This window comes from Ictalurus furcatus, chromosome 20 (assembly GCF_023375685.1).
Source record: "Ictalurus furcatus strain D&B chromosome 20, Billie_1.0, whole genome shotgun sequence".
Classification (NCBI taxonomy): domain Eukaryota; kingdom Metazoa; phylum Chordata; class Actinopteri; order Siluriformes; family Ictaluridae; genus Ictalurus; species Ictalurus furcatus.
This window is the reverse complement of record NC_071274.1, coordinates 13946546-13969517: the sequence shown is the minus strand read 5'-3', so window position 1 is coordinate 13969517 and position 22972 is coordinate 13946546. Positions and strand designations below refer to the sequence as shown.

General features: G+C 38.1%; 1 protein-coding gene across 2 annotated transcripts in view; it reads left to right on the top strand.

The window, feature by feature from the left end:
• Positions 1-22972, top strand: part of LOC128624479 (ephrin type-B receptor 1-B) — a 404526-nt gene that overhangs the window by 276833 nt on the left and 104721 nt on the right. For both annotated transcript variants that reach the window (XM_053652162.1, XM_053652161.1), the window contains exon 6: positions 21102-21226. In XM_053652162.1, the coding sequence (XP_053508137.1) occupies positions 21102-21226 (125 nt within the window). The remainder of the gene's footprint in view (positions 1-21101; positions 21227-22972) is intronic.

Sequence of the window (22972 nt, the reverse complement as noted above, 5' to 3'; positions counted from 1 at the left end):
ATATCTGAATTATTATTATTATTATTATTATTATTATTATTATTATTATTATTATTATTATTATTAGATTCACGTTTAATCTGAATGTGCTCCAGGTCTTGTGTAGAGCGGAAACAGGAAACTCTAAATCACATATGCATGTACTGTAAAAAAGATCAGGATGAAGCCATGGAGGTAAATGTGAAGTTATTTTTAGCAGCGTAGGTCGCTGTGATCAGAGAAGAGTGTCACATGCTTGAGGCTGTTGCTGTTGCTACCTGATTGGTTCAGTGACTAACACGCTGACACACACCAACACAGATACACATTAACATACTCACCTGAATACACAATGTATATGATTGTCACAGCCTTTAAATGCCAGCGACTGTGTGTGTGTGTGTGTGTGTGTGTGTGTGTTGTGTGTGTGTTAGATGAAAGCTGTGAGGAAAAACTGACCTTTGCATTGCATGGTAATTATCCTTTGCAGATCTCATACCTCCAGGTACTACTTAAGAGAAAATAAAGCCATTCAAATGTATTTGATAATAATTTGGCTATTCCCAGTAGCAACTTATCTGCACTACACCATTGTGTACTGACATTGTGTATATTGTGCAGACTGATGTGTATATTAGCTTTAAAGTAAAACATTTGCGATTCTATGTTCACATAATTGGCATTATGTTTTTTTCTTTACAAAGGTAGCCAAGCCATATTTAAAAATGTTCAACAATATCATCAATTCCAGCATTTTCCATAGCAACTGTATACTAATACATAAAGTGTGTGTTTTTTTATTTATTTTATTTTTTTTTAGGTAGTCGACACCTTTGCATTATTATATGCTAGAAGCTTACATGCACTAGTTTATGTAAATCTAAACCTAACCCTAAACTGAACCCTATAGGTTTATCCATCCATCCATCCAAACCCTATAGGTTTAATGCATGTAAAAAAAAAAATAATAATGTTAAAAAAAAATAAAAAATCATAAAATTAGTATACACTCACAGATTTTGACCTGCAGTCTTTGTACATTGTTATGTGCTAGGACCATCATGCTTAGAAGCTGTAAATGGTCTGGGTTCTCTAAACCTAATCCTACATTACATTACATTTATACATTTAGCATTAATCCTAACCCTATCTTTATTCTGATAGGGTTAAAACATACAAAAATATAGATAAATAAATCAAATAAATAAACAATCAAATGAATAAAAACAACAATAATAACAACAGTAATAATAATAGTAATAATAATCATAATATTGTAGGTCTATCTTATTATTAATTATTTATTTATGTGTTTATTTTATTTTGCATGCAACCTCTGTATATGCTTATATGCTAGAATTATACGTTTGGAGGCTATATATGCTTTGGCTTCGGTAACCATAAACTGACCAACACTGATGCATTTGTCTACACATATAGAATGAACATTTGATATTAACAATATTGATCATTTAAAGCCAGTAATGGGACCCTTTCTTATTAGACAACAATAATACAGGTGCAAATTCTTATAAATTCTTTATTCTAATATTTTGAGATACTGGATTTTTGATTTCCATGAGCTGTAAACTGTAATCATCCAGATTAAAACAAAAAAAAAAGGCTTGGAATATTTCACTTCATGTGTAATGAATCTAGAATATATGAAAGCTCCACTTTTTGATTTAAATTTCGGGGAAAAATGAACAATATTCTAATTTTTTGAGATGCACCTATAAGTCTCTTTCTTTCTCTCTCTCTCTCTGATCAAAATTAGAAATGTCTTTTTTTTTTTATGGAAATACAAAAACATTTCACACTTTCAGTTCCCAATGTTATTCTTCATGCTGTGTTAATATTATATAAATGTTCTATGTTGTATCTCTTGGATACCTGGATCTTCATGAAAATGTATGTAGGGAATCTGTCAGTATAAGGATGATAGAAAAACAGCTGAATTAATGTTCAGTCATGCGTCTTGTCAGCAATGCGCTCTTGTATTTACCATATTTTAAATGTTAATGTTGTGGTGCTGGGATTTGTTTGTTTGTGTGTTTGTAGTTTTCACCAAACTTAATAGAACATTCAAGTAAGAATTAGCATTTATCTAATGTTGACATTTATATAGTATAACGTGATTAATGACAGAAGTTTTGCTTCTAGTGAGTAGAGAAGGATGAGGACAGAGAGAAGTTAAATAAGTTAAAGGTTAAAGGAATAGAGCAAGGAGTTAAAGTGAAATTGTGAAATGCTTGGTCACTGTGTATGTGTGTATTATATCAGCCTGAATTATGGGAATCAATAAGATTTAATTCACAGTCTGTTATCTCCTGAAGTCCCAAAGTTGTGCAGTTTTTTTTAACAGCCTCTACTTTTCAGAATACTGACCCAACCTTTAACAGGTCAAATATATATATATATATATATATATATATATATATATATATATATATATATATATTCCCAAACACTTAACACCTGATTTGTCAAGACTTTATCTAATATATGAAAAAAAAAAAAAAAAACTTTTTAGCTTAACCACCTTAAAATGGTGGTTAACTGCTGATTCCCAATTCTGTTGTCATCAAATTCCCCAAAGCCATATGTGACCATGTGACCAATTAGCACTTTCATCCCTACCTTTCCAATCATTGGAGAATAAAGGGAAGGGCAGGGAGAGACAAGATGACATAATTCAAGTCTCAATGGGAATGAACAATAAGGAACAGCATTTCCTGTTCGTAGAATAGGAAGACTTTCTTTCAGGATCAGCTCTATTCAGGGAAAAATCAATAACCTCATTGATGTGCAACGCAGTTATACAGTGGGGGAAATAAGTATTGGACGCGTCAACATTTTTTTCAGTAAATATATTTCCAATGAGGCTATTCACATTAAATTTTCACCAGACATCAGTATTAACTCAGGAAATCTGGAAATATAAAGAATTCACAACATTAAAGTCCATAAATAAAGTTATGTGTAATAAAGTGGAATGACGCAGGAAAAAAGTATTGAACACGCTAAGAAAAAGCAGTTCTCCAAGACAAGGTAAGGCAAGCAACCAGCTGAAATCCGTAAGTAATTATACCCCCTACAGTGAGGGAAAAAAGTATTTGATCCCCTGCTGATTTTGTACGTTTGCCCACTGACAAAGAAATGATCAGTCTATAATTTTAATGGTATATTTATTTGAGCAGTGAGAGACAAAATAACAACAAACAAATCCAGAAAAACGCATGTCAAAAATGTTATAAATTGATTTGCATTTTAATGAGGGAAATAAGTATTTGACCCCTCTGCAAAACATGACTTAGTACTTGGTGGCAAAACCCTTGTTGGCAATCACAGAGGTCAGACGTTTCTTGTAGTTGGCCACCAGGTTTGCACACATCTCAGGAGGGATTTTGTCCCACTCCTCTTTGCAGATCTTCTCCAAGTCATTAAGGTTTCGAGGCTGACGTTTGGCAACTCGAACCTTCAGCTCCCTCCACAGATTTTCTATGGGATTAAGGTCTGGAGACTGGCTAGGCCACTCCAGGACCTTAATGTGCTTCTTCTTGAGCCACTCCTTTGTTGCCTTGGCCGTGTGTTTTGGGTCATTGTCATGCTGGAATACCCATCCACGACCCATTTTCAATGCCCTGGCTGAGGGAAGGAGGTTCTCACCCAAGATTTGACGGTACATGGCCCCGTCCATCGTCCCTTTGATGCGGTGAAGTTGTCCTGCCCCCTTAGCAGAAAAACACCCCCAAAGCATAATGTTTCCACCTCCACGTTTGACGGTGGGGATGGTGTTCTTGGGGTCATAGGCAGCATTCCTCCTCCTCCAAACACGGCGAGTTGAGTTGATGCCAAAGAGCTCCATTTTGGTCTCATCTGACCACAACACTTTCACCCAGTTGTCCTCTGAATCATTCAGGTGTTCATTGGCAAACTTCAGACCGGCATGTATATGTGCTTTCTTGAGCAGGGGGACCTTGCGGGCGCTGCAGGATTTCAGTCCTTCACGGCGTAGTGTGTTACCAATTGTTTTCTTGGTGACTATGGTCCCAGCTGCCTTGAGATCATTGACAAGATCCTCCCGTGTAGTTCTGGGCTGATTCCTCACTGTTCTCATGATCATTTCAACTCCACGAGTTGAGATCTTGCATGGAGCCCCAGGCCGAGGGAGATTGACAGTTCTTTTGTGTTTCTTCCTTTTACGAATAATCGCACCAACTGTTGTCACCTTCTCACCAAGCTGCTTGGCAATGGTCTTGTAGCCCATTCCAGACTTGTGTAGGTCTACAATCTTGTCCCTGACATCCTTGGAGAGCTCTTTGGTCTTGGCCATGGTGGAGAGTTTGGAATCTGATTGATTGATTGCTTCTGTGGACAGGTGTCTTTTATACAGGTAACGAGCTGAGATTAGGAGCACTCCCTTTAAGAGTGTGCTCCTAATCTCAGCTCGTTACCTGTATAAAAGACACCTGGGAGCCAGAAATCTTTCTGATTGAGAGGGGGTCAAATACTTATTTCCCTCATTAAAATGCAAATCAATTTATAACATTTTTGACATGCGTTTTTCTGGATTTTCTTGTTGTTATTCTGTCTCTCACTGTTCAAATAAACCTACCATTAAAATTATAGAATGGTCATTTCTTTGTCAGTGGGCAAACGTATAAAATCAGCAGGGGATCAAATACTTCTTTCCCTCACTGTATCTGTGCAAATTAATATCAGCTGGGTTAGTAAATTGATGGTCTATAAAAAGACTTTTTATTACCAAGGTGTTATACAATAAACATCTCATGATGAGTAAAAGCAAAGAGCTCTCCCAAGATCTTTGGAACCTTATTGTTGCAAAACATATTTATGGAATCAGATACAGATGTATTTCAAAACTTCTCAATCCTCCAGTAAACACCATTGGGGCCATTATACGGAAGTGGAAGCAACATCACTCTGTCATCAACCTCCGCCACGCACAGGAGCTCCTTGCAAGATTTCTGACCAGGGAATCAGAAGAATAGTCAGAAGAGTAGCCCAAGAGCCAAGGGCCACTCAGAAAGAGCTCCAGAAACACTTGGAGGCATCAGGTGCCATCAACACAAAGAAAACAATAGGCAATGCAGTCCACTGCTCACTCTCACGCCGCAAGACTCCATTACTAAAGAAAAGGCATGTCGAAGCTCGTTTAATGTTTGCTACAACTAATTTGAACAAGCCTGTGAGATACTGGGAGAATGTAGTCTGGTCAGATGTGAGGCAAATTTGAACTTTTTGGCTGTCAAACTACACACCATGTTTGGAGAAGAAATGGCACTGCACATCACCCTAAAAACACTATACTAACAGTGAAGTTTGGAGGTGGAATCATCATGGTGTGGGGCTGTTTTTCATCGCATGGTACTGGCAGATTTCATATAATTGAAGGAACAATGAATGGAGCCCTTTACCAGGAGATTCTTGTGAAGAATCTGCTGACATCCACCAGAATAATGAAGATAAGACATGGATGGACCTTCCAGCAGAACAACGAACCAAAGCATACAGCAAAGGAAACTCTCAATTGGTTTCAGAGAAAAAAAATCAGTGTTAGAATGGCCCAATCAATCACCTGACTTAAATCCAATTGAACAAGATTTAAAGACAATATGTTTAGAAGAATGGGCCAAAATCACACCTGAATACTGCGGCCGATTAATTTATTCATAAAAACAAAACAAAACTGGCTTATAGAGAACCTGTGTTTGACTTTCCAAGTAGAAAACAGTCACCTGTAGCAGAAGTAAAAGCTTCAGTGTGCCACCCAGACCCATGTTTTGGTTGCCTGGAAACCTAAATGACTAGGTTAAAAAGTGGTAGCTAACATAATGTAGTAATGTTGTATACTCTGATTGGCATGGACAGAATGATGATGTGTAAGGCAGGCATGAGATAGAGTGATTATTTTTGCATTTAACTGATACTAAAATGTAAAACTCCACACACACACACACACATACACACATAAGCTTAGCAGGATGCTGTCACTTTGCTCTCCACCATGAGCGGTCTCTGGTTGGCATGTAGGACCTCACTGCAAGACACACAGTATATATATAGAGCATCGTTAATCACACACACACACACACACACACACACATGCAGGTGTACACTCATTCATGAAATTACGCACCCCTTCTCCAAGACTCACCATTCAGACCACGCCTTTGCCACTACAAACTTATATCGAGATAGTTTCCATATCTATATCAATATCTAATTTAGCACATCATGTTTATGACCTCGATAAAAAAATTGCCAAGGTTTTGGCTATGAGATTTAGGGTTCTGTCCTCACATCACACCTAAAATATTATTAAAGTCTGACAAGTGTATTTTATTAGCTGGTTTGTTGGCAGGTTTACACTTGATTTTATTTTCAGTATTTCCAGTTACATGTGTTTTCCTGGATAGGAAAAGATGGTCTGTCATCCATGCACACTTTCCATTTTCTGTATCGCTTACACTACACAAAGTTGCGGGGAGCCTTGAGCCTATTCCAGGGAACTCAAGGCACAAGGTGAGGGACACCCTGGACAGAGTTCCAACTTATCGCAGGGCACAACTGAACACACATTCACACACCATGGACAATTTGGAAATGCCAGTCTGCCTACAATGCATGTCTTTGGACTGAAGGAAGAAGCTGGAGTACCCAGAAGAAACCCCCGAACCACAGGGAGAACATGCACCCATCTTAGTGGTCTTAGTGGTTAACATGTTTGCCCCTCACCTCTGTGGTGAGTGGCTCAAATCCCACCTCCGCCCTCTTTATTTGCAAATAAATAATATGAGGTGAGATTTGAGACACCAACCCTGGAGGTGCGAGGCAAACGTGCTAACCACTAAGTCACCATGCCCCCCACATGCACTCTAATTAATCTGGATAGTAAAAAATGTTCTGTTGTCATCCGGGTCATGGGTCTTGGCCCGTGTATGTATTGTAGCAGGCACAAGATTTGGAATTGGTAGCCGTTGCTATAGTTAGAGTTACAGAGGTACGTCACAGCCAAAACTCCACATTAAGAACATTAAGATTAAGTTACATAAGTTAAAGGAATGAAAGTTACAGCTGGAATGAAAGTGAAATGGTGAAATGCTTGGTCACTGTGTATGTATGTTGCCTGAATTATGGGAATCAATAATATATTTGTTTCACAGTCTGTTTCCTCCTGAAGACCCACATTTTTTTAGCAGCCTCTACTTCTCAGAATACTGACCCAGCCTTTAACAGTTCAAATATTTTTTGTAAATATAAATATGTTTTAGTAGTAGCTGCCTTTCCCAAACACTTTATATTAAGACATTAAGACACTGACAATGAAATAAAAATAGCTACAAATCAAATTTTGTTTAACAAAAGTCAACAAGGAGTCAATTTTTTGTTGTTGTTATTTTGTTTTCTTTCTCTGGTTAGTGAAAATTCTTGACCACTGGGTAACTGTGAAAACATTAATAGCCCAGACACCAGGAATACTGATTTGTCCACCCCTAAGAACCCTGATGAGAAATGAAGAAAGTCAATAAAACATGGTGATGATGATTCTTCCCTGGATAGCTGCTTGAAACTCTCAGTAAGAGCCAAACAAACTAGTGTACACACAGAGCATAATTAAGCTTTAGAATTTATTAATCAAATGATTATTATTGCTGCCTCTTATTCAGCAACGGCTGTTTCTATTTATTAGGCCTATTAGAAAATCCAATTTAGACCTGCTAAAAGAAGAGCAAAATATTGCCAGGCTGGGGTGATCATTATTAGGGGCTGCATATGACTGATTTTTTTGTTGCATAATTTGCAAATAAATAACATAAGCTCCACAAAAATAAAAAGAAGTCCACAAATATATTGTAAGTGATTCACCAAAAAAAAATCACATGCACAAATAAATTAAAGACTCAAAGATATTTTCATACTTCTCCAATAAGTAATTGGTTCACAAACATGTTTTGGAAAGCAAAAATATATATATTTTTTAAAAAAAGCTTGTTCACTGTGTCCATTATTTGTGGAGGCGGTTGTATTTATTTGTAGATTTATGAATGACAGCATATTTAAACCTGAAACATTTCTCATGCCAGTTCGTGCAAATAAATACACCATTTGTTTGGATTTTTTCTATCTTGACAGTCAAGAGAACTTTTTACTAATGCCCACATCCTCCATTAATTCTATTAGTATTGCACAAGTTCTAAATCTAATTATATTAGTATTGCACAAGTTCTAAACAGGAAACCATGACTTCCTATTTCACAATAAATATGAGTTAACACAGAGGCCAAATTCCTTTAGTCATTCATAACAATGGGTAAGACCATGGAATATAGCTGTTCGGCAAAAGGTTGTCTAGCCTCACAAAATGGGAAGTGACTATAAGAAAATAGCAAAAGCATTGAAAATGGCCACTTCCACCATCAGGGCAATAATTAAGAAGTTCCAGTCGCCTGGAAATGTTATGAATCAACCTGGAATTGAATATGTCTATATTGTCTGAATGCACTGTGAAGAGGATGGTTTGAGTGGCCAAAAATCTACAAGGATCACAGCTTTAGAATTGCGGAAGTTAGTTGCGTCTTGGGGTCAGAAAATCTCCAAAACTACAATCCGAAGTCACCTACATCACCGTAAGTTATTTGGTAGGGTTTCAAGAAAAAGAGCCTCTACTCTCATCCAAAAACAAACTCAAGTATCTTCAGTTTTCCAGACACTACTGGAACTTCAAATGGGATTGGGTTCTATGGTGAGATAAAACCAAAATAGAGCTTTTGGGCAATAAACACCAGAGGTGGTTTTGGCACACACAGAGAGCCATATGGAAAAGTATGTCATGCCCAAAGTTAAATCTGGTGGTGGCTCTTTAATGTTTTGGAGTTGTTTTCTACCAGAGGACCTGGTCATTTTGTTAGGATACATGGCATCATGGACACGATCAAATATCAACAGATATTAAATGAGAACTGACTGCCACTGCCAGAAAGCTTAAAACGGGCTGTGGTCGGATCTTCCAGCAGGACAATGATCCAAAACATACATCAATATCAACACAAAAATGGTTTACTGACCACAAAATCAAGGTCCTGCCATGGCCATCCCAGTCCCGTGACTTGAAATCCATAGAAAACCTGTGCGATGAACTGAAGAGGAGAGTCCACCAGCGTGGACCTCGAACTGTGAAGGATTTGGAGAGATTCTGTATGGAGGAATGGTCTCAGATCCCTTGCCCTGTATTCGCCAACCTCATCAGGCATTATAGGAGAAGACTCAGAGCTGTTATCTTGGCAAAGGGCTGTAGCACAAAGTATTAACTAAAAGGGTGCCAATAATTGTTGCACACCTATTTTGACTTGATTTTCTGTGTTGTGTTTGCAATTGTTTGCTATCCATGAGTGCAGAGTATTTTTGTGAATATTTTGAACAAAAGATCAAAAGGTTAAACAATAAAGACAGTTTTTCACAGCCTTCTTTGCTCATATTTACCAAGGGTGCCAATATTGGTGGAGGGCACTGTACAACCATATGTGCACTTAGGTGATATTATTGGGCTGTCACATTTGTCTGTTTAAATTCAACAAAGCTTTTAACACCTATTAATTCTCTTTTATGACATGATATCATCTGTGTTGCTAGGTAGATACTTAAAAGCCACAGGCTCATAGCTAATATGTGTGATTGCAACTTACACAAACGAACAGATATAATATACTAGGTTAATGCAGATTGAAATTCTAAGTAAAATCTGAAACGCCACCTTAAAGCAAGCGCACACTGATCTATATCAAGATCACACTGCCTTTATTTATTAAGTCATCTATTTTCCATTCCACTTATCCTACCCAGGGTCACGGGGGGCCTGGAGGGAACTTGGGGCACAAGGTGGGGGACACCCTGGACAGGGTGCTAAGCCATTGGAGGGCACAATTACAGACATACATTCACACACTAGAGAATCATCCTACAATGCATGTCTTTGGAATGGTGGAGGAAACTGGAGTACCCAGAGGAAACCCCTGAAGCATAGTGAGAAATTGCAGACTCTGTGCACAGAGGACATAGATGGGATTCGAACCGCCAACCCTGGAGACTGAGGCAAACATGCTCCTTTTATTTATTAGTTTGTTTGTTTGATTGTTTTATTTGTTTGATTTATTTATTGAGGTATCAATTACATCAGCCTTAGCACATCTACCGCCCATGCCCCCTGGGTTTGTTCCAAGAAGATAAATATTAATAAAGGCCTCTTACTCAGGGTTCAATTAGATTCTAAAATAAAGGACATGGACAAAAAAACTTTTTTTAAAGACATTAAAACATTCCCAGAAATTCTGGTTAGCATGAATAGCAAGTGTGATATCTTTATATCTTTATATGTAGCAGATGTATAGCAGGTATATACACTTTATATACACTTTACCTGGCTGCTACCACTATAACTGCTATTTTCATATTTCATATTTACATTTATACCATTTTTAAATTATATTGTTAATCCTTGGCACCTATCTTCTGCACTCCCTGTTATATTAGACACTTCCACACTAAAACTGTGTGTTGTTCGGCGCTATACTGTCACTTACTGTACCTATTGACCTGTTTTAGTAGTACTGTACTGTCCTGTGTTGTTAGCACACGTCTGCACGTGCACTTTATGTAGAATGTTTGTGGATCTTATTAGTTCTGTGTCTCACGTGGTTCAGTGTGTTGTTTTGTGTAGCACCATGGTCCTAGAGGAACGTTATTTCTTTTTACTGTGTACTGTACCAACTGTATATGGCTGAAATGACAATAAAACCACTTGAACTTGAACTTGAGATGAATTGATGATATGTTTGTTTTTTTTCTTATGTCTTCAGTACGTGCATGTAAAGAAGTGGTATGTGGTTATATTGCTCAATGTTAATACTGGCATATGCTCACAGTGCAGCATGTATCTTGTCAGAAGGGAGTCTAATCATATATCTGTTTGCATTTTTTATGGCTTATGTTGTTTTAACATCTATTAGGCATTAATTCTAGAGTTTCTGATAGAGCCTAGCTTTTAGGCGACAATGTTACATGATATTAATGAGATGTACTGTAGGAGGTACATTATTGGAATTGCTAGACAGTGTTTTCTTTAGGAGGAAATTAATGATATGAGCCTCCTGTCTTCTCAGATTTTCGATACGTCAACCTTAAATGCTGAAAACCTTAAAAGGATTCAGCAAGACTGGGTGTGTGTGTGTGTGTGTGTGTGTTATTGTGTTTGTGTGTTTGGAGTGAGAAGCTGATGGTGATGAATATCGTTCCAGTGCTGGTCTAAGAGTCAGGAACTGAACAAGGGAGCAGAGATGAGTAGAACATGCTAGCAGAGAAGAGGAGAGTTGGTGTGGTACTGTGCTGTGTGTGTGTGTATTTGAGAAGTTTAATGTACACAGGGTATGATGTTTAGGCAAACATAATGTTTCTTCAGTGTTGTAGAAACTTCTTTTATTCAGCATGCAATTTCAGAAAAATAACATTCTAAACATTAATGTTCATGCTCTGAGAAGCACAGTGGCTTAGTGTACGGCATGTTCTGCATGTTCTCCCTGTGCTTCGAGGGTTACCTCTGTGTACTCCAGTTTCCTGCCCCAGTCCAAAGACATGCGCTGTAGGCTGATTGGCATTTCCAACTTGTCTATAGTATGTGAATATGTGTGCAATTGTGCCCTGCGATGGGTTGGCACCCTGTCCAGGGTGTCCCCCGCCAAGTTCCATGGGATAGTCTCCAGGCTCCCCGTGATCCTGTGTAGGATAACCGGTACAGAAAATGGATGGATGGGTGGATGGATGTTCATGTTCCTACAACTAAAAATGGTGCAGAAACATTGTAGTAACGTTTGCAAACATTGAATAGAAATGTTCTCAGAACACCTAAAAAACTGACAGATTGAAAGTTCTTTGAACCAAAAGTTCGTAGAAGTGTAACTTTCACATACATATATGTGTGTTTGTGTGTGTGTGTGTGTGTGTGTGTGTGTGTGCTCCCAGTTAATAATTTCAAGCTACTACAGTGTATGTGAAAGTTACCATTTTCCATTTTCTCACTTTTTCTCTTTCTCTCTGGGAGAGAAAAATGCAGGAAAGGCAATTTAAAACTCCCCAGCTGTCTGTAACAGTGAGGGCCTGCCGACAGTAATTGACTGGGTAAGAGAAAGAGAGAAAAAGAGAGAGAGAGAGAGACAGAGATAAGGAAAGAATGGAAGGATGGACAAATGAGGCATTAGCTGAGGAAAGACAAGGAGATGGCATGGGATGATGTTGAGCTAGCCAATGTATAGTCTTTGAGCTGTTTTGTCTATTATCAGGCTGTGTGTGTGTGTGTGCGCGTGTGTGTGTGTGTGTGTGTGTGTGTGAGTGTGTGCGAGTGTGTGCACGTGCATGTTTAGGCTAAGCGGCTATGGTGGTAACTAAATCCTTTCCATTAAAGTAATATCATGCTGAGTTGAGCTGCGGGCTTGACAGCAGGTCTTTAGTGATTAATTGAGTGTTTAATGTGGACAGTAGACAATAGGATGGCTGTCAAAAATGCACTGGAGAGAGAGAAGGATAGAGAGTATAGAGAGGATATATACAGTGCTGTGAAAAAGTATTTGCCCCATCCCGATTTCTTCTGTGTTTGTGTGTATCTCATACTAAATAGTTTTAGATCTTCAAATGTAATACAACATAAAAAAAGGCAACCTGAGTAAACACACAATACAGTTATTATTATTATTATTATTTTTTTTTTACTGATGCCAAAAAATTATCCATCACCTATCACCAATGTGAAAAACTAATTGCCCCCTTAAACTTAAATCTGGTTGTGCCACCTTTAGCAACAGTAACTGCAACCAAACGCTTCCGATAACTGCAGATCAGTCTTTCACTTACTTCTGGGACTAGGATTTACTCCTATGCTTTGGATCATTGTCTTGCTGCATAATCTAGTTGCACTTGAGCAGGGCTGGTTCTAGACATTTGTAGACCCTAGGCAAAATTTATGTTGGAGGAGGGCCCCCGCACCACTCCTCCCATCCACATTTCAGAATGAATAAAAAGCACTTATAAATAACAGATATGATTCCTAACTTTTTTTTTGTATAAAACATCTGTATTAATATTTGTATATTTATATTTATATGTCTATATTAATTAAACTTTAACTAAGGTAAATCCTACAAAAAGAATTAAAGAATGAAAGGTCATCTGGATAATCTCTTATTCCTTTGTTAAGGATCCTATCATGGCCATGGCCACCTACAGAGGCACTCTTCTGGATAGGATTTCCCCCTCCTATTGAACCAATATATAATATAGATATAGTCATATTATGTATTGTAGTGCAATACCTTAAATATGAACTATATGCATAAATCAACTGCTGGTGGAAGTGAAAGAGACAAACTAGCAAGCAGAAAGAATAGTTAATTTCTTCATAAAATTGTATGCTTATTTTTCAATAAATATAACAGGTATTTATGATTTGAAAACTAAAATGAAGTATATGTTAGCACATTAATGTAAACATCAGCAGAATTTAGAAGATATACAGACAGTTGAGATACTTTTTTTGAAACATAAAAAAAGATATAGTGTGTTTGCTCTTTGACTTTGAATACAAACTTCTTTACTTTTACTTTAATATTTTGCGAGTCAGCTCCCGACACAATGTCATTGTATGCGCAAATTCAAAGTGTCTGACAGTCTGGACGCGTCGACAGCGCTCGCACTCTTTTGAATTCAGAATTAACTGGTAAATCATCTGCCCCGAAATGACACTGATCGACAGAACAATGCCCAGTTTATTTTTAGAATACATTACAACCACTCCAAAATAAATGATGACATCTCACATATCTGCAACACGAGCTACACTTTCTATGCATGACTGTTTAGCCTTTCGCTCGGCAGCCCCTGAAGGATGTGTTTGTTTCTGTGCCATCATAAGTCCCTGACTTAAAGTTATTCAGATGCAGAAAAGTTGCATTTTTGCATTTTATCATATTATCTCTTCATACATTCAGTGGGTGGGACCCTCTTTGAAATGGTAATATTAATTAGTTTCACTACAGGTGAGTGACAATTCATCTATATCCAATGGACAAAGAGCCTAGTTTTTTGCTGCCTGTCTTGATTGGTGTATAGGGATGTTACGGTTATGGATGCCCCGCCTCCAAGCCTGAGGCCCTGGGCAAATGCCTACTCTGCCTATATGTAGTGCAGGCCCTGCAGTTGAGTTTCAACTTACAGATGGAAGACCGGAAATGCTCCTTTAGTATTTTCTGGTAGAGAGCAGAATTCATGTTTCCCTCAGTTATTGCAAGTTTCAAAGGCCTTGAAACAGCAAAGCATCCCCATACTGTCACACTTCCACCACCATGCTTGGTGATGTTCTTTTTGTGGAATTTGGTGTTTGGTTTATGCCAGATGTAATGGGACCCATTCAACTTTCAACTCATCAATCCACAGAGCATTCTCCCAAAAAGTATGAGGATCATCAAGGTGTGTTTTGGCAAAACTCATATGAGCATTAATGTTCTTATGGGTTAGCAGTTTTTGTCTCTTTTCTGAATTCCCGGATGAGTCGTTGCTGTGCTCTTGAAGGAATTTTGGAAGGTTGGCCACTTCTGGGAAGATTCACTACTGTGCCGAGGTTTTCTATTTAGAGATAATGGCTCTCACTGTGGTTATTTGGAGTCCCAGAGCCTTTGAAATAGATTTGTAACCCTTCCCAGAGAGATGTATTTCAATCACCTTCTTCCTCATTATTGCTAGAATTTCTTTTAACTTTGGCATAGTGTGTTACTGGGTAAGACATTTTAACCAATGTTATCCTATTGAAAAAGTTTAAATTAAGTGTTGATTTGGTTGAACAGGGTTTGTAGTAATCAGGCTTGCTTGTGTCTAGTCCTGAGGTCTTGTGGAGTCCATGCCTATATATTTAACATTATTATATATATATATATATATATATATATATATATATATATATATATATATATATATATATATATATCCTGAATATATAAATGCAAATCTGAATATATATTGTCTACATATAATTATAAATATATCAACTGAATTTAAGATGTTATTGTCAAAGACTTGATAGGAGCTTTAGCACATTTCCATTTGCAGCTTGAACTCCATTAAGAGCTATCATGAAAGCCATAATGATATTGATATGGCCTTCAAGATGTCTTGAGGTTCTTTCAAGAATGCCCAGATTTAGTTGCCCATGTGAAAAATGATAAAGGGACATTGTCTAATTCTACAAAATAATTATAGATTTCTGCCACTTTTTGAGAGACCTGTGAAGGAACTATTGGCTTCCAAACTATGGCCAGTAATACACTGTAAAAAAGCAGCAACAACAAAAAAAAACCCTTTTATAAACTTTTATATAATATACAACTGCTTTTATGTGCAAAACTGATGATTTGATAATCATGGTTTAAAACAAAAACTGGTTACACCAAGCATGTTTATTGGTTTAGTCAAATGTGGAAAAATTAAGAGCTTGTCCATCAGTATGCCTGATAAAATGTAAGAATATATAATCAGGTTTATAACTAATATATTCAGGATTTACTTATGTTTTATGATTTATAAATATAATTTCAGAATTATAACTATATATTCAGGATTTACATATATACAGGATTTATAACTATATATTCAGATTTACTTTTATATATTCAGAGTTATAACTATATATTCAAATTTACATTACATTTACAGTTATAACTATATAATTTGCTTTACATTTATATTATATATATATATTTTAAGATTTTGTCGCTGTGGTCCGATGAATCTTGATTTCTGCTGCAACCTGCAGGTTTTAGGGTCAGAAATTTCCATCAAAAGCATGAATCCCTGCATCCAAACTGGTGGTGGTGTAATGCTGTAGGAAATATTTTTCATGGCAAACACTGGGTGCCTTAATATACCAGTAGAGCATCATTTAAATGCCAGAGCCTATCTGAGTATTGCTGCTAACCACATGCATCCATTTATGACCACAATTTACCCATCTTATAATGGCTGCTTCAAGCATGATAATGCACCACAACAAAGCACATGTCATCTCAAACTGGTTCCATGACAATGGCAATGAGTTCAGTGCACCTCATTGGCCTCCATAGTCACCAGACCTGAATCTAACAGAGCACCTCTGAGGTGAGTCACAGCATGAATTTGCAGTTGATAAATCTGCGGAAATTACAGTTTGTGATGCAACATGGACCAGAATCTCATAGGAATGATTTCAACACTTTGTGAGATCCATGCCATGAAGAACTGGGGCTGTTCTGAGCGCCAAGCAAAGTCTTACACAGTATTAGTATAGTGTTCCTAATAAAGTGAGCAGTGAGTGTATATGGTGGCCAAATAATAAACTCATTTTACAGAAAGTACTGGAACTGTAGCAGCTGTATGGTTTTAGATACATATGTGTGTTTGTGTGTGTGTGTGTGTGTGTGTGAGTGTGTGTTTAAAGACATAGAGGATAAAACAAATATTGTAGAGACCAAAAAAACTATGACTGGGAAATGAACTCCATTTCTAAAGGGCACTGTATCATACAAAAAGCTTCAAATAACCATCACTGCTCAGTTTCTGTTTTCATAGCTTCTGTTTAAAGTTTTATTTATTTATTTTTTTTTTTTTTACTGAGGTAAAAGTGTGTGTGTGTGAGTGTGTGTGTGTTTGTGTTTGTGTGTACAGCAGATTCTGTCATGGCCCTGGCAGCAATTCACTTTAACATTTAATTAACCCTGTGTACACAAACACGTTCATAGGTGCTTATGTGGGTGCACACATGGAACTAGCACCTAGCCTGATTTTACACACACACACACGCACACACACATACACACATACACACACACACACACACACACACACACACACACACACAGCCACAATATAAAATTACATCCAGTCTGCCATATAAAATATACAAATCATACACATGCATACTGTATGCAAGGTAATTTCCTGGACTTATCTATTTTGTTGTTGCATGTTGTGAAGTTTTGGTTATGTCTGTTATCTTGTTTAATTTACCATCTTGAGTCTGATATCTGCCATGTTTGTTTTGGGTAGAGCTGCACAGGGCCAAAGCGAGGCTGCAGGCTCACTGCAGTATGCTTCATTGGGTTTATCTTGGAAGTGGGAATTTGGAGCTCGGAACTACATCATATTTTGACCATTTTTGTGCATTCGAGCTACAAAGTGGGGAAAAAAACATGGACGCCTCCTTGTTTGTCTCTTGTTAGGAACAAGCTAACCAGCTAACTATAATGGGTGATGTATATTTTCCTCCTCCAATCAGTGAACAGTACAGTCAGTGTTATAGATTTGACAAGCACATATGTCTGCATGCTGACTGATCTAAAGCAAATGCTTGTATATAAAGTATATCTCATTTAAAGGTAAGAATTTTTGACATACTGTTGATGTAAACAAAGTAACCACTATTACCTTTTAATCAGTTATGGGCTACTTTGTTTCCTGTTGATTAGTGATTTGATGTCACTTGCTAAACTTGGGGTTTAGAAGACTGCCCAGTTCCCATGTAGGAATTCTGAGTTGAGGGATCTTTATCTAGTCGGAAATTATGAGTTTACCTTTACATTTAGTCGAATGCAGGACATGACCCTTCTCCAATATGTGTTTGTATTATTGTGTTTGTATTAAGTATTAAATGTTATTATGTTACCATTACTATACAGTGAGGGAAAAAAGTATTTGATCCCCTGCTGATTTTGTACGTTTGCCCACTGACAAAGAAATGATCAGTCTATAATTTTAATGGTAGATTTATTTGAGCAGTGAGAGACAGAATAACAACAAAAAAATCCAGAAAAACGCATGTCAAAAATGTTATAAATTGATTTGCATTTTAATGAGGGAAATAAGTATTTGACCCCTCTGCAAAACATGACTTAGTACTTGGTGGCAAAACCCTTGTTGGCAATCACAGAGGTCAGACGTTTCTTGTAGTTGGCCACCAGGTTTGCACACATCTCAGGAGGGATTTTGTCCCACTCCTCTTTGCAGATCTTCTCCAAGTCATTAAGGTTTCGAGGCTGACGTTTGGCAACTCGAACCTTCAGCTCCCTCCACAGATTTTCTATGGGATTAAGGTCTGGAGACTGGCTAGGCCACTCCAGGACCTTAATGTGCTTCTTCTTGAGCCACTCCTTTGTTGCCTTGGCCGTGTGTTTTGGGTCATTGTCATGCTGGAATACCCATCCACGACCCATTTTCAATGCCCTGGCTGAGGGAAGGAGGTTCTCACCCAAGATTTGACAGTACATGGCCCCGTCCATCGTCCCTTTGATGCGGTGAAGTTGTCCTGTCCCCTTAGCAGAAAAACACCCCCAAAGCATAATGTTTCCACCTCCACGTTTGACGGTGGGGATGGTGTTCTTGGGGTCATAGGCAGCATTCCTCCTCCTCCAAACACGGCGAGTTGAGTTGATGCCAAAGAGCTCCATTTTGGTCTCATCTGACCACAACACTTTCACCCAGTTGTCCTCTGAATCATTCAGGTGTTCATTGGCAAACTTCAGACGGGCATGTATATGTGCTTTCTTGAGCAGGGGGACCTTGTGGGCGCTGCAGGATTTCAGTCCTTCACGGCGTAGTGTGTTACCAATTGTTTTCTTGGTGACTATGGTCCCAGCTGCCTTGAGATCATTGACAAGATCCTCCCGTGTAGTTCTGGGCTGATTCCTCACTGTTCTCATGATCATTTCAACTCCACGAGGTGAGATCTTGCATGGAGCCCCAGGCCGAGGGAGATTTACAGTTCTTTTGTGTTTCTTCCATTTGCTAATAATCACACCAACTGTTGTCACCTTCTCACCAAGCTGCTTGGCAATGGTCCTGTAGCCCATTCCAGACTTGTGTAGGTCTACAATCTTGTCCCTGACATCCTTGGAGAGCTCTTTGGTCTTGGCCATGGTGGAGAGTTTGGAATCTGATTGATTGATTGCTTCTGTGGACAGGTGTTTTTTTATACAGGTAACGAGCTGAGATTAGGAGCACTCCCTTTAAGAGTGTGCTCCTAATCTCAGCTCGTTACCTGTATAAAAGACACCTGGGAGCCAGAAATCTTTCTGATTGAGAGGGGGTCAAATACTTATTTCCCTCATTAAAATGCAAATCAATTTATAACATTTTTGACATGCGTTTTTCTGGATTTTCTTGTTGTTATTCTGTCTCTCACTGTTCAGATAAACCTACCATTAAAATTATAGACTGATCATTTCTTTGTCAGTGGGCAAACATACAAAATCAGCAGGGGATCAAATACTTTTTTCCCCTCACTGTAAATGTTAACTAATATTAATATTAGTGTATATATTTACTGATCACCCTATTGGTTTTGGGTAGATCTATGAAGCCAGTAAGTACATTGGCTATAACAGTGGCTACTCTAGGCTGCGGCAGGTGGAACACACGCGCACAGGAGGCAGGAGTGGGGAAAAAAGTGCTCTTTTATTTTAAAATGTGGAAGAACAGGGACGGTGAGGGACTGAGAAATTGAGGTGAAGAAGGTGGTCATCACAGTCTTCCCAGCGGAGGAGTGGCGAGCAGGCTGCAGCAGCGTCGAGCTGGTTGTGGGTGCCGGCTGAGGGAGCAGCATGGCGAGGGAGCGTCATTTTCTTAGGTGTCTGTGAGGGATAGAGAAAAACGCATCAGCTATGTCTAGGCAAGAGAATGTGCTCACCTCTCTGGGTTGGTTGTGCCCTTTTATATTCTCCTGGCTCCTGCAGGAGGGTGAATCATTGGCCACCAGCCGTGTGTGCTTCCACTGCCCTGCCTTGCAGCCATGTGCTCCTGTGCTGTCAACAAACAGGGTGCTGAAGTGGAGCTGTCTGTTCAGCACCCAGGCAGCAGTTGCGCGAGGAGTGCATCGGTCTTGGTGCATGTGGGCTGCAGATCCGCTGTCACACTAACCTTGTGCTGCATTCAAGGCAAAATTTGCAATTCCCCTACTACAACTAGTCAAAACCACTCAAAATGCCTGCCTAATTTAAAATTTCTACTAGTCAACTTGGGGTAGTATTCAACTACCAGTTCCTTCCCTATTTACATAGTGACATCAAATCAACATGGCCACGCACACTGTGCACAGTGTAAAGTACTACTCTACTTCTCTACTTCTAAATTACTTTACAGCAGTATTAGCTTTAAATCAGTTAATATACAGATACAGTACTTGGTTAAATCTATACCTTTGATTTATCCTAATACTTAATAAAAACTATACTAATCACTGCCACTGATGATTCTAATCACTTGAGAAAGTAATCATCATCATTAGAGTTATGACTAATGTTAACCAGTTAGCTTGTTGCTAAGCCACTTGCTATTGTCCGCTGTTGTTGCAGTACTGCAATTTCAGTCCAAAATGTTGCATGAAGTTCACTATAGTAGATCAGTACCAATAGCCACTCAGGCCTGTAACTGTAAAAGTGAGCTTTACATGTTCTGACAGAGCAAATAAAAGAAACACTTTCATGGAGATGTCCATGTTTTTTTGTCCGTTATTACTACTTATTACTTATATACTACTAATTATTACACCTGGCAAATTACCACTTACAAGTCACAATGAACGCAACATTAACCTCAGTTATAATGGGAGCTCTGATATGGCTTGGTTGTGCATTATAAAAATAAAAATAAAACTATTTTTTGTTTACACTTATCAATAAATATTTCTTTAAATAATTTTTGTTTGAATTTATTTTCTCACTGGTAAACCTTTTCCCTTGTAGTGGTGCACTGTGTAAATAAAATACATCAACACATACAGTACATTCTGTTTAATAAATAAAAAATGGGAACTCTTTAATACATGTCTACTCTCTGTGTGTGTGTGTGTGTGTGTGTGTGTGTGTGTGTGTGTGTATCGGTGTGTTTGTGTTTTCTCTGTTGTCTTTCTGAAGAGGTCAGATCAATTGAGCATCTGAGTAAACACAGCAGGAGATGGTTGTTTGGAATTACTTTCTCTTTCTTACCCCAGTCTCTTTCTCCCTTCTCTCTCGCCCTCTCTCTGCCTCTCTTAGCTCCATCCATGGTTCCCATAATGCACCAGGTCAGCTCCACCATGAGGAGCATCACGCTGTCATGGCCACAGCCAGAACAACCCAATGGCATCATACTGGACTATGAGCTGCATTATTATGAGAAGGTAGGAGATCTGTGCATGTGTATATGTTTATGAATACACATTCATTTTCTTCACATCACATTTTATCAGGCTCTTCAAGCTGCAGTAATATTTTCTCAGAAGCTTGGATTGATTGCTTTAAATTAAATTGAATCATGTAGGATAGAGATTTAGTTCAATTATTTTGCTGTTTGGAAAGTGATAAAGTGATATTTCTTTGGCTTGTTGTTGGATAAGACATCTGAGAAGTGTGTGTGTATGTGTGTGTGTGTGTATGTGTATGTGTGTGTGTGTGTGTGTGTGTGTGTGTGTGTGTGTGTGAGAGAGAGAGAGAGAGAGAGAGAGAGAGAGAGAATATTGTTCTTTGTTCCATATGTATTCCTCTAAATGGACATCTGATACTTCAGATTTCTGTTTTAGAGAGTCCTGTTTTAATAATCATAAACAAGTGTGAAATGAGACTTAAGATCACAGATATCACATGGATGTGATAGACATATTCTTGTTATCTTTTTGGCACAGATAAGTCATCATGAGATGTGGGCTAGGTGATACCTGAGCAAATCACTTTGATATTTTCATAATGGTATATGACTAATTGATTGGTTTAGTGTAAATCTGTTTTAGTGGTGGAAATAACCAGCTGTCAGACTTTTCCACCCACTTTCCTGAGTTACTATATATAGGGCATAAGGTTATATCTACTAATGGGATTTTATACTCGTTGTTCTGTATATATTCCTCCAGATTATATTATTTGTTAACTGTCTGAATCACATTTGGATGTTTGTTATAATTTATTACAGATATTATAGATTTTTCAGGGAGTCCCAAAAGTCTCCATATGTAGGGGACTGTGTTTGCCAGCACCACGTGGGTTGTGCCTTCATCAGTGGGTGCCCATGGACGTCCACTTCTCAGTTGGTCCGCAACACTTCCAGTCTTTTTGAATTTTGTTAATAACTTTGGCAACAGTGTCATGTGTGGCGTGTTTGGCATGTTTACTGTCTAACTTTGCGACAGCTTCCCGATCCAGCCACGAGAATGACTTCAATGCACTCTTCTTTTGTCAAAGGGATTCTTAAACGCTTTCTGGAAGAAAAGAAGAAGAAAAAAAAAAAGAATATAAAAAAGTATGAACACTTTTGGAAGACATTTTGCTAAAGTGTTAATTTTCCCTATGTATGGAGACTTTTGGGACACCCTGTATATTAAACTAGGGTGAAAATAAATGTATACACATTAATGTATGCAACTGGTTTGTTTAAAATGGGACAGAATTTTAAAGCTTTCACTTGAAAGCTTTTGACGGAAAGTTGTGTCATTTCATCTGTGATAAAGAGGACATTCAAAAAGGTCTCCCGAATGTAACTTTGGAGCAAGCACATTTTGGACAATTTGTGTTAACAGAAATGTTAACAGAAACAAACTTTTTATTTTAAAGCACTAGTCATTTCAATTATGCTTATGCTGAGGTCAGCTAGAGGTCATAACTTGTCATTCCCAACTTCCAAGCCAAAGCGAAAGGAAATGCAAACTGCCCCCTCCACAATCTCTAAATTCATACTCATGAACTTCTCAACTACGAGTTCCTCCAAGCCCAGGGAGTGACATCAAATCAATGTGGCTGCTCACAGTAGCAGAAGAAAACAAAGTAGCACCTCGTACCTTTAAGTGAGTTATGCTGTATATACAAGTATTTGCTTTAGATCAATCAGCATATAGACATATTTGCTTGTTAAATCTATAACATTGACTGTACAGTTC